The sequence below is a fragment of the Daphnia magna genome, linkage group LG7, assembly GCF_020631705.1.
Source record: "Daphnia magna isolate NIES linkage group LG7, ASM2063170v1.1, whole genome shotgun sequence".
NCBI classification, from domain to species: Eukaryota; Metazoa; Arthropoda; class Branchiopoda; order Diplostraca; family Daphniidae; genus Daphnia; species Daphnia magna.
This window is the reverse complement of record NC_059188.1, coordinates 8,095,382-8,107,922: the sequence shown is the minus strand read 5'-3', so window position 1 is coordinate 8,107,922 and position 12,541 is coordinate 8,095,382. Positions and strand designations below refer to the sequence as shown.

The 12,541-nt window shown below is 36.4% G+C and overlaps 1 protein-coding gene, 1 long non-coding RNA gene and 2 pseudogenes across 2 annotated transcripts; 2 read left to right on the top strand and 2 right to left on the bottom strand.

Annotated features, from left to right (window-relative positions):
* Positions 1-46: 46 nt before the first annotated feature.
* Positions 47-2,214, bottom strand: LOC116928173 (annotated as a pseudogene).
* Positions 2,215-2,361: 147 nt separating this feature from the next.
* LOC123474082 lies at positions 2,362-3,057 on the bottom strand. The gene is made up of 2 exons (XR_006648720.1): positions 2,640-3,057; positions 2,362-2,570 (listed from the first exon to the last, which is right to left on the bottom strand). It is a non-coding gene; the product is annotated as an uncharacterized LOC123474082 (long non-coding RNA).
* A 6,241-nt stretch (positions 3,058-9,298) lies between these two features.
* Positions 9,299-10,864, top strand: LOC123474084. The gene is made up of 2 exons (XM_045175923.1): positions 9,299-9,522; positions 9,592-10,864. The coding sequence occupies exon 2, from the start codon at positions 10,055-10,057 to the stop codon at positions 10,814-10,816; it is 762 nt and encodes a 253-aa protein (XP_045031858.1). The 5' UTR covers positions 9,299-9,522; positions 9,592-10,054; the 3' UTR covers positions 10,817-10,864.
* Positions 10,865-11,298: 434 nt separating this feature from the next.
* On the top strand, positions 11,299-12,172 carry LOC123474085 (annotated as a pseudogene).
* Positions 12,173-12,541: the final 369 nt, after the last annotated feature.

The following is a 12,541-nucleotide window of genomic DNA, read 5'->3' as shown; positions in this document are numbered from 1 at the left end:
TAAAAATTACAATTATCTGTCTCTGGTTAGACTGATATCAGTGATCTTGTGAATACGTAAATACTTTATTTTAACAGAAGGAAACAAGGAAAAGATTTGGCCCAAATTGGATTTGTAGAAATTGTGTGTTAGAGGCAAAGAAAAACGCGCATGATAAGGAAAATGGTGTTCCAGTTAAGCAATTAAAAAAACAAATGTAACAGTAAACCACTGCAGTCTGAAAATATGTAAGTTGTTATCAAAAACAGTTCCTGTTATATAACGTGATAAAAAGAAAGAGTTGTAAAAATACAGAAATCCAAGGGATTACAACAGGTTGTGAATCAGAAGGGTTAAGTAAAGACTGATAACAACATCCGATAATGATGAATTTCGTCATTGTTTTTATTACACTTATATGGGTGAAATTCACCAAGGTGGAACAATACTAGGCATGGCATTTATCAGACAGCAACATACTACAACAATTTTGTCAGCAAAGGTAAGATTACTTGCACCAGAAGACATATCTTTTACTTTTATCGGACCACGTAGAACAGTAAATTTTTTTCTGAGATTATTAATTCCGCGCTCAATATGAATTCGTTCATTGGAAATAATTCTAGAAATTTCTGTCTCACTCCCCTCTAACTGAGATCTTTTACCCTTAAACGCTGGAATTACTAATGTTGCACCACGGTCTTCAATTGCGTCTTTAATTAGAAACCCCCTGTCTCCCATTACTTCATCTCCCTGCCCAATGTGTTCAATATAATGGGAACTTCTATTAATTTCGACATCAGTACTACGACCACCAAAGCCTTCAGAAGCAAAATTTATAGAGCCCTGGGGCGCCATGCTTATAAGGTATTTCGCAGTATGATAGGATTTGTATTGGGAATAGCTTGATGATTTGTAAATCATGTTGCTGTGCATCTCACAATTGATTTCGAAGCAATCGATGATAGATACACAATTAGGATGATGCAACCTAAAGGATAATGGCATAGTCTTCATCAGGGCATCCTTTCAGGCCATAACAATAATGCTGCAGGTAACCGGACATGCATTACTATTATGAACTTTTCAAAGTAATGCCTAACAGTTTCCTTCGACAACTGAAATCGATAAGCTAGATCCATCTTTCCTAAATTTAATCGCAGCTTCATTAAGGTTAGTATAAACTGTTCAAGTAAAAGAATTTTAAACCTATCGTCATTAGGCAGACCTGGTAGCCAAGCATGAAATGGGTTTTTCAGCAACGCGAAAGAGTTTTGCCCAGTATAGTACTTGGTCATCTCTTCGTTCTTTTCGAGTTTGTTAGTCATACGGTATTCTAATGCTAAATCCATTTGCGCTCTATGAAGCTTAACCGACGTTGTCTATTGCTTAAAAGCTACCTCATCTATTAATACCTCAGTTCTTTGTAATTGATGTATCGCATTGTCTCTTTCCTCCGTCCTTGTCTTAATTATTGATGTCTTTTCAGCTACCTCTTGCAGGGCACTTTTCAATTTTACTTCAAGTTGGTGTATTATTGTTAGAAGCACCAACTTGTCGCAATTGCACTTCTAGTGGAAAGCAAAGTTTTAACGTATTTTTTGTGTACATTTTTGAATAAACATAAAATTACCAGAACAGTTGAGTGTTCGCAAGTTTCAGTTCTGATGGGAATGGTGTTGTTGGATTCTTCACCTAATACGCAATCCAAAGTGGTAGGAGGTATGTCACTAGTTGTGGACAATGATGACCTGTTGGTAAATTTCAATTGCCTTTCATACCTTTTGTTTGAACTTTTAGCCTAATTGTCTTCCGACAAACTTTTACCTATTAGGCTAGGAACCCAATCTGGGTTTGTTTCTTCATTTACTGGTTTGCCTAATGATAAAGCAAAATATTTTGTATTTTAATAGATTAGGATATATTAACTGAATTTACCAGGGTGAAAATGTTTGGAGCAAACATATTTGTTGTCGATGTCACCACTACCTTTCTTCAGTTGCTTTATCCATAAAAGCAATCTTTTTTTAGTGTTTTGCTGCTGCTCTGAACAGGCTTTCAAATTCACTTTTGGAACACGAAAGAAACGTATTCCGACTTGAACATATTGACTCTTGCAACCGACTACACTAAAAAATTTCACCATTTCTGATAAAGAAACAGCAATGACAGTAAATGTCTGCTTTTTGTTTTACAGTTGTAATACGGGGAGGGGGGTGTTGTGGAAAGGAAAACAAGTACCTTTCATTAATTTTCCAGCAAAAATAACAGCTTTTTTGGAAATAAAATATTTTGTATTATATCAGAACAGAGGTAAAGTACACGATTCCAAAAGATTTTGTAACAAAACTAACTACAACTTTATTAAATATATTTTTTTTATTTCCTTTCTATAAGGCCCGAGAGGAAAAATACCCCAGGTCGGAATGCAGACTTGGCAACTCAGCATCCGATCTTGATCTATTGGATTCAGCTTACTCTGACAACAAACTTGCCCATCAATGCACAGAAAAACTGATCCATCGTATATGTGCACCGACTTCGACTTAACGTTTTCCCCCACTGAGGTGGAACTGCACACAAAGAGGAACCTGTGATGTCAATAAGGTTATTTTTAACCAAACAACAAATTAGATATAGGATCATTATTTGAACAGTACCTTTTCGTCATTGTTGGATTCAATCCAGTGCCAAGAAGGAGGAATGGTGGATCTTTTTGGTTCAAAATTTGTCCATCAGCTGATTTCGATTGGTAAATCTTTGACAAGAACAAATTCCTAGTCATCAGGGAGATTGTCAGCATGCTTTCTCACTTCGTATTAACTATCAATAGATTGTCTTTTCCTCTTTTCAGCAGAAACCGCCGTTCTGACTGTTGGCTGCGTTTATTTTTTTGTTGGCTTTCACTTACTCAGATAACTTGGGCATTCTAGATAAATGTGGGCGAAGCGAAGTAATTAAATAATTAATATTGTCGCGGGTGAAAAGGGAGATTGGTTATCTCTTCGCAGAGATGAGTTATCCGCTCCTTGGACAATGCTGCGATCGTGGTGAAGAAATTATCGGGAGAAGTCCGCTCTAAGAAAGATACGCAGATACGCAGTCCGGAAAGGGAGTAATTCGTGCGACGGTATAAAACACTGCCCCGAATCTGCGTTAGATGAGTCTCCATCGGGTGAGCTCCCAGAGCTGGGCTCCGTTAGAGGAGTTCACTGGTTTCCCTAGAGGTCTTCAGACGCTTCTCCAACTTTTGGTAATGGTTATCCCCTTTTTGTTTAAGTAAAACCATTGATTGGATTTAAGTCATCATTTGTTGTATTCATCTGTGCTCGTTTAAATACAATCCGTGTGACAATATGTAGGCTGACAAGTTGAACAATAATTTATTGAAATACCTGGAAATATTCTGGGAATAGCACCGTCCTTCAGAATCGAATTAATCCACAAGTAGAATATTTGTTTTCCATCTTTTCTCTCTAACCAACGTCATTTAAATATACCGTCTTCTTCAAAATGACGAGAGCACACTCTTCATGACATTTTTATGTCAGTGTCTTCACGAGGAATAGACTGCTTCCATTTGGTGAGCAGATCACAATCTTTCGGCGGTTTAAAGAATGCAACCTTTGTGTCTGACTTGAAGCCAAGAAATCCAGCATTACAGTTTGGTACAAAGCAACGGTCTGGCATATCTAAAATACTGTACTAGAATATTAACTGAACATTTGTACCAAGTTAAGGGATTTCTAACTTAACTTATATTAACAAAAATTGATTCAAAATAAATATTTACCTATCAAAATGTATTTTCATTAAAATGTCAACCAACATACCACACCACTTGTCCTGTTCTTACTCCCACATAACACAAGGCAGTCCGTCGGATGTCCGACAGATGTCGGGGTCGGATGTTGAGTACATCTTTTTTATATCCTCCGGACAGCCCGAATCCGATTTGGATGTCCTATGGATGTATTTTTTTTTTTGGTTTTGACCGCCCTCAACAGCGCCGTCGGACATTCTCAGGATATCCGAACGGGCTTTCATTTGGCTATAAATATGACATGTATTGGACCTCTATTCTTGAAAAAACATTAGACTTTACCAGAATTCGAACTCGGGTCCCCCGCACCACAGTCGAATATTATTCCGCTGTGCCAATCTATAGATAAAATATGTATCATTTTCGAACAATACAATCGAATTGTTGTAAAACACTTGAGCTTTTTTGATAACAAATCACATACAGGATTTTTAAGAAGTCAAGATGATGTCGAACTTAGGTTAAACCAGAGGTGTATAAATTGAAATTAAACAATTTATGCTAAATATTTTTTGAATTTTAAACTTCAGCATTATTTATTAAGTTTAAAGTAGTTATTTATTATTTGAAATTATAATCCTATCATAAGTATACTTGCTTTGAATATTATTAGATGCCGAATAATATTTATTTTCTGTGAGTTAATTTCCAATGGCTTGGTTCCCGTAAGCTAAACGGAAAGCTTGTGCAAACAAACCCACGACTTACATATATTTTATTCATTTTTTGTAATAAATTTAAAAATAAACCATCCGGCAAATAGATAATTAATTTGCGGCTGGCGGCCATGTTTGTATCTCGATGCAAACATGGCTTCTAGCCGCAAAAGCTATCTTAAAACAATATGGTGCGTTCGTAAAACAGGGGGGTTCGCACTTCGCTCTTGCTCTATTAGAGTTCTATTGTCGGACAAAAAAATTTATTTTTTAAATCATATTAGTTCTACTGTCGGGTGGTGGGGTTCTACTGTCGGGTGGCGGGGTACTACTGTCGGGTAAATAATGCAATATTTAAATGATTGGAGTTCTATCGTCCAGAAAAAAAAAATTTTACCATAAAGAGTTCTAATGTCGGTTGCTAGAGTTCTACTGTCGGGCATTTGATATTTTATAAAAATCGTTGGAGTTCTTTTGTCGGTAATTGGAGTGCTATTGTTGGACAGAAGAGTTCTATTGTCTCATGCTATTTGTTATTTTTAATTTTTTTTGTGGGGTTCTAATGTCTTTGGAGTTTATTGTACATGGAGTTCTACTGTCGGACTTATCAACAATTTTTAAAAATATTTTTAAAAGTGGGGTTCTAATGTCTTGGAGTTCTACTGTTTTTTTAGTTATACTGTCTTGGAGTTCTACTGTCGCCATACCCCCGTTGCCCAGAAGCAATAAAAAAAAATGCCGTTCTTTCGGTTTCAGAGTAAAAATCGGGGCAAGCGAGTAGAACGAGCTATTATCGGGGTTGTTATCGGATAGATCGGGTGAAACAGTCAATCGATAATGTTTTTTGCATTGATGAATCGATTGATTGCAATCCAATTGATTGCAAACCCCAATTGAATTCGGGGAGAAGAATTTTCCACCCTGAGCCACGCCTCGATGGCCCGAAATGAGAAACCCGATTTTCAAAAAAGCGCCCCGATTGGCTCGAGGCCGATCCTTAAATGAAACAATTGAAAATCTTCTTGGCTGTTGGAAGGAGGTCCGTAGAATATAATTTTCGCACATCCATTGCACTTCCAAGGTGACTATCCGACGGACATCCCTGGAACTACCCATTGAGTACATAGATATCTAACGGATGTTCGGCCATGATTCGGACATCCACCGGCAGAAATGTGCTATATGGGCTGTAACTTCATTGTTTTGGAGGGAAATATATGCCGGAATTGGGTAGTCAGCGCCCCTAACGATTTCCCCAAAATTGGTCCGTGGAAATAGCAGACGAAACTATGAAATCGGGCCTAGCAGACGACAGTTCTCGTATCTTAAGTTAATAGACCACGGTACGACAAAGTGGGGATCACATTCGACCTAACGGTACGACGCGTTGACTGATATCAAGTTGGATTGATTGTTGCCAGGGCTACGTATCACCGCCACAGGAGGTATTCAAGTTTACAGGCCTAAACCATTAAGTAGGCCTTGGTGGAACTACGGCCATGTTTTTTTTTCCTTCAAAATGCTTGAACTTTCTTCTTTCTCGAGCTCCGTAAAATTGGTTTATTCTGACAGGGTATTCAAATCGGTTAGACTTCATCACAAATTTTGTTACCCGACGGAACACAAATTGTATGCAGTCCAAAATCCCGAATTCCGCATATCATAGCTTTTTAGCGATAAGACTGGATGAGACCTACTTTTTGTGAATATTGCCAAAAAAGATCTGAATTTTCTTATTCCATGAACTATTTTTGTACATTTAAAGATAAACTATGCCTCCGAGTCAAAGCAAATTCTCTACCTTGAGGCAAAGTGTATCATAGGATTTTCATCACCCACTTATTGTTATTTTGGGACTTAATCCTTTTTGCATATTGATCTCCCTACTACTACGATGTTCGTCATTTTTGTGTCGTTAGCTTTCTGTGACACAGACAGTGTTTTTATGAAACACAATGGTCTTCTGCAGTGAATGGTACGTCATTTTTTTACTTAAGTCATTTTTTTACTTAAGTCACGACTTAAGTCATTTTTCCGCAAAAAATGACGTGTTGGTGACTTTTGACGTTAACTTAAAAAAATCCCCGACTTTGACCTTGACGTTTGACGTTTCGGGATTGAAAAAAACTATAATTTTCCATCAAAGTCAAAATTTTGGCAACTCCGTTGTGTACTGTTGGTTAACGAATACGCTCACCATACGAGAGGTCCCGAGTTCGAATCTCGGGGAAAGTGAGTATGAAGTCAGGAACAATGCACGTTTGTCTCTATATACGGAAGGTGGGCCTCGATGTAAAAGTCGTGATCTCCCACCCCCTTCTTGTATATAGTCTACGTACTCTTCCCAGTAATAAAACCGAAGCCGTGTAACTCTTGTTGGTGGACAAGAGTGTAGAGAAGAGTGGGCTCAATTGTGACACAGGGCAATTGAAACAAAAATTGTTTCTCTCGCCGTATAAGAGGAATTTTCTTGAACAAATTAGGGTTAATAGAATGAGGGAGTTTACAAGTTTAGAAAAATTTACGAGTTTTTGTATTCAAAACTTTTTAAGATATCTCGAAAAAACTGTTTTTTGTTCTCCGTCTGTTAAATTTGCGTTTTCAATTTTTTTGTTTTAACCCCTAAAACGCTACGCTTTAGTAATAAAATTAGTTTCAGATGATTTGCAATTCATTTTTCTACAATTTAATGTCATTTAATTTTTCCCTGCATTCTTAAATAATTATAAATAATTAAATGCAACGGTGACCCTATTGCAGGGCAATTGAAACACTTTGTTTATATTCCCTGTCTGCGAGTGGTTGCATTTGTTTGCAAGTATTTGACGTAATTCATTTAAACAAATGTAAATCATCATGTTAACACAACTTTAATACTTGTATTCGCTGTTTGGAATTTATTTAAAAAAGCATGTTGCTTAATCGTTTTTTTTATTTAATTATTTAAATATTTTAAACTAAATTACGATCTACTTTAAGCATATTTTAAAAATCTGTAAATCGCATTGTACCTAATGGTAAAATTTGATCACACTAGCAGTTGTGGCTGCTGAGATATCGTGATTTTCATTTTATGTGGGTATAAAGAAGCTTCCTTATGGGAAAACCCACGTTGCAATTGCGTCGACACACCGTTTCAATTGCCCTGCTACCATGGCAATTGAAACACTCGAAACGACCTCAGTTTTTTACAATTTACTACTATTAAAATTAATCTTTTCTCATAAAAAAATATATTGTTTAGTAGCTGAGATAATAGGCTACAATTCTATATTATTTTTTATATTAAATTTTTCAGTTTTGTTTTTCAAGAAATACAAAAAACCAAAAGGTGTATCAAATGCCCCCACTCTCCCCCTATAGTGTATAGTGTATTACTTGAGATGTTAATATTGCTTAAAATGTCTTTCAAATAGTACCAGACAGCTTCCGATCTAATTAAATAAATGCAAAATGGAAATTTGACGTTTTTATGACTTAAGTCATGACTTTTGACGTAGAGAAATTGTTTGATGACGTTTGACGTTTTGACGTTGACTTTTTACGGAGGAAACTTCCGTGACGTATGACTTTGAAGTTTTTTTTTAAACGTCAATTTTTTTGGTTGACGTACCATTCACTGGTCTTCTGTAGCTATTACAAAACTAGGAGTGAAATTTTCTGACAATGTTGTCAAAATCAAATGAAAAAAAGATTTAAATCTAAATCAAATCATTTCGCCAAAATTGCTAAAATCTTAATCTTAAATCAAATCAAATCGTTTTCTAGAATTCATTTAAATCACAATTTAAATCATAAATCAAAATCCTGAAAAAAATTATTTAAATCGCGATTTAAATCGATTTCGAAATCAAAATCAAAACCACTTCAACATTTTTCACTTGAATATAACTATATGTTTGTTAGCAAAGCAATAGGAAATCTTTTCGTCATTTTCATCCACAAACTCGTTATTATTTTCTGTATTTTTTTTTGCAATTCATTGATAGCAAGGACCAAATTAGTGTAGGGTAGAATGGGTTCAAATGAAACACTTCGTGTATTTTTGGTCCCCCCGACTAAAGTACTGATTTAATTCAGCAAAACAGTATACAATCGTGTAGAAAATTTTCTATTCTTTATCCTCTTTTTCCTATTACCCCTTTTTTCAAAATTTTTGGCAGACGCCAAGAGCAAGATTTTTGTTTCAATTGACCCCGCGTTTCAACTGGCCCCATCCTCCCCTACAAAGTCAGTAAAAAACTAAAAGTATCAGGCGCGATTCCCACAATGATCGTTATATTTTAGAAAGAATGATGACGATTTTGAAAACTGTATTAAAATTTAGATCAGAAAATTTCTGATAAATATATTTTCTAAAAACGTTAGAATTTTCAGTTCAAAGTTAAATGTTCGCAATTTTGCTATACGTATTTCTGAAACTCCTGTATTTATGATGTCAAAATGTTTTACCTGTGACTTAGTGTATCCTTTTCGATTACAACTTTTTCACTCGCCCCACTATACAGTCGCGGCTGTAAGTTTCTTTGCGTGTAGCTAAAAAACCCACCCTTTTACTGTGTATTGGCGGATGGTATGTGCCTATGGCAGAGGTTGAGATACCTTATTTGTTCTATTTTTTTGTTTCTTACACCCTTAGTGGTGGCAATACTAGGTAGTATTACCTAGTTTTACCTAGTTACCTAGTATTACCTAGTTTTTTTTCCTCTACTTTTACCTAGTTTTTTGTCCATTTTTCTACCTAGAAATTACCTAGTAATAGTAATACCTAGTTTTTTAAAATGATTACCTAGATAATTACCTAGGTAATTTTGATTTTTATGCAGCGTTGTCAAAATAATAGCAACGATGTTTTTTATTCATTTTTATGTGACACACTTGATATTTCTTTGTGCAGGCTACTCGCTACTCAACGTTTTTTCGCGCCTACAGTCCCTCACCACGTTTTTTCACTGCAAATTTTAGACTAACTAACTATTACTTTGCGAGATCTTGCTGTCTGGTGTACTCTAGTGTGCAGGTGATATCCTGCATCTGCATCTGCTGTCTCTCTCTGTATCATCTGTGAGTACTATGTCATTTATGTTTCTTTGAACAAATTTTGGACTTATTTTCTTTTGTTTATTTGTCCAGTCGCAGTTCACAGATCTTGCTGTTTGGTTGGCCTTTGACTCAGCTTTCCATAAGTTCGAGCCCGAGAATTTGCTGTCTATGTAATGGCTAGCTGTCTAACTAACTAACTAACTAAGAATTTTTGCCGCCCCATTCTCCTAGGAATGAGGAAGTTGAATATGTTACAGGTGTTCGAACCTCTACTCCTATTTCTGGCAGTAGTACAAGTAACAGATCAAGATCCTCAAGTTTACTTGATGATGAAGTTGAAGGAATTGACGAAGCCGAAAATTCTAACGATGAGTCAGAAGTGTCCGGAAGATCATCATCCCAATCAAAAAGCAGAGGGCCTAAGAAACGGAGTCCGATTTGGAATTATTTTAGCTGGAAAGGCCAGGGAAAAAATCTCATAGTAATTTGTCTTCTTAAAAAGTCAGATGGAAAAGATTGCCCGTACTCTAACAAAGGGAGGAATACGACCAATATGAAACTACATCTTGGAAAATATCATAAAGAAGAAATGAAGGAGTTCCTGTCTGATGAAAAGAATATAGCTGAGAATAAGAAGAAACAAAATCCAAATTCCGAATCAGGATCTGCAATTGCTGACTTTTTCAAACCTAATCAGACAACTGATGTCAAGTCTCAACAGCACCACATAAGGAATCCATACCCTGAAAAGTCTCAAATTTATAAGACCTTCAAAAGTGATCTTACACGACTAGCTGGCTGCACGTCATTCCCATTAAACATGATGGAAAGTATTCAGTTCCAGACTATGCTATTCAACTTGAACAGCCGAATAGCTGACATCCTTCCCAGCCGGAGCACACTGAAGAAGTGGGTCGTTGAATATTCCATGAAAGTAAAGAGAAATGTCGTGTCAACTTTAAAACTACTAAAGAACTACTTTGTGACTATGGACATATGGAGCCAACCAGGTCTGGATAAGTTTTATCTTGGGGTTGTTGCTGTTTACTTTAATCCAAAGTCGTCCGCCATCGAAGTAGCCGCATTGGCATGTCACGATTTCCCCCATCCTCATACAGGAATTCGGATTCGGAATCTGTTTGAAGAAATTTGTCGGGAATATGATTTGGATATGAAGAAAGTGATACGATTTGTAACCGATAAAGGAGCTAATATCGTAAGTGCGTTACAAACATACAGAGTGGTTCAGTGCGTGAAAAAAAAACCCGTCACTCGACCGATCATTAGAAGATTGCGACGGTCCCCATTCCGATGAGCATAACGATGAATACATTGAAATAAAATTGGACATCGAAATAGAGGACGAAGATAGTGATGATGACCAATTGGAATCTGAAAATGAATCAGACGATGAACACACGCCAGAATCTGGTGACCTTCAAGCAGATGATGTGACTGAGGAAGATTCCTTCTTAGATGACCAAGAAAATTTTCGACAAGCTTTCGCCAAACGATTAACATGCATCGCCCATGCATTGAACTTGATATTTCATAAAGTTCTGGACGACCGAAAATCTTTTTTAGGCAAACTAAGAAAAAAAGTTTTGAAACTGCTTAAGAAAATCAGTTCTTCTGGAGTCGCAAATCAGGAGCTAAAGAGGCTAACTGGGAAAAAGCTTCTAAAAATTGCCAAAACACGGTGGAGCAGCTTTTTTTTTTCCTGCAACGTGTCCTTCTCCTGAAATCAGCAATTATTAAAGTATGCAGAGATCGTGTTTGGGGAATAGATTTTGATTGGGCGGAAGTAAAAAAATTGTGCTGTTCTTGAAGCCATTAGCCATGGCCACCACCTACCTCGAGGGCGACAAATATCCATCAGCCGCCTGTGTCATCCCCTCAATTTTGTCACTACAAGAACACTTCATAACAACTAAAGAAAAGGAACTGATGTTGAAACGCTTATATGATCTTGGTCTTTTTGAAATGAAAAAGAAATTTGAACATTTTATGGATGTAACTCATCCTCAATTTGATCAGACGTACTTGATGTGCTGTATACTACACCCGAGTAAAACTTTAGAACTAAATGGCGAATTATTTGAGGAAGGAAAACGAAGAATGTACGATTTTCTAAAACAAGAAGTAATCGAAGGACTTTGTTTGTTGACTATTTCCAATTCAGAGGAGGAAGAAGCTCAAGCTCCTAATCCTAATAATTAACCTCAATCAGCCAAAGGTAATATTTTAATTTTTACAGTTGATTTACACATTCTTCAATTGCCTGGTGTTTTTTTTCTATTTCTGATTCAGAGCATACGCAGCTCTTCAAACGAAGGAGACTTGTTGACACTCCATGTCCAGCCATGCGTTGCAATACAAGTCTCGTAGAGTTAAAAAGGGAGATTAAGGATTACTTGGATATATTGGACAAGGGAGGGTTCGATCCGGAAATTGACCCATTTTCTTTCTGGAAAGAAAAGTCAGGGAGGTTTTCCAATCTGTCTGGAATAGGATTGCAATATCTGGCCATGCCAGCAACGTGTGCATCCGCAGAGCGACTTTTTTCTTGCAGTGGGCTTTCTTGCAAAGGCAAAAAACAAACGTGTCATCAGTTTTACTAGAATCTCAAACGCTTTGCAGATTCAATAATAAATTTGACATAAACCCTTAATCTGTGTTCTTCTTTTCAGTAATTCAAAATCAGTAATTTTTTATTTGGTATGGGTACTGCAGCTTACATTTGATTTTTTGGGAAATTAATCATTTTTGAAGAACCTAGTTTAAAGTTGTACCTAGTTTGAATTTTGAAACTAGGTACCTAAATAACTAGGTAATTACCTAGTTAAAAATTTTACCTAGTTTTTTAAAGTACTTTTACTAGCACTTAGTACCTAGTTTTTTTTTCAATTACTGTACCTAGTTTTTGCGAAAACTAGATAAATAACCTAGTAATACCTAGTTTTGTAAAAAAAACTAGGTATTTTACCTAGTAATACCTAGTAACAAAAAAAACTAGGTTGCCACCACTTCACCCTAACCC

Excerpts from the sequence above, each read along its gene's own strand:
- LOC123474084 (XM_045175923.1), top strand. The coding sequence starts at position 10,055 with ATGAAACTACATCTTGGAAAATATCATAAAGAAGAAATGAAGGAGTTC.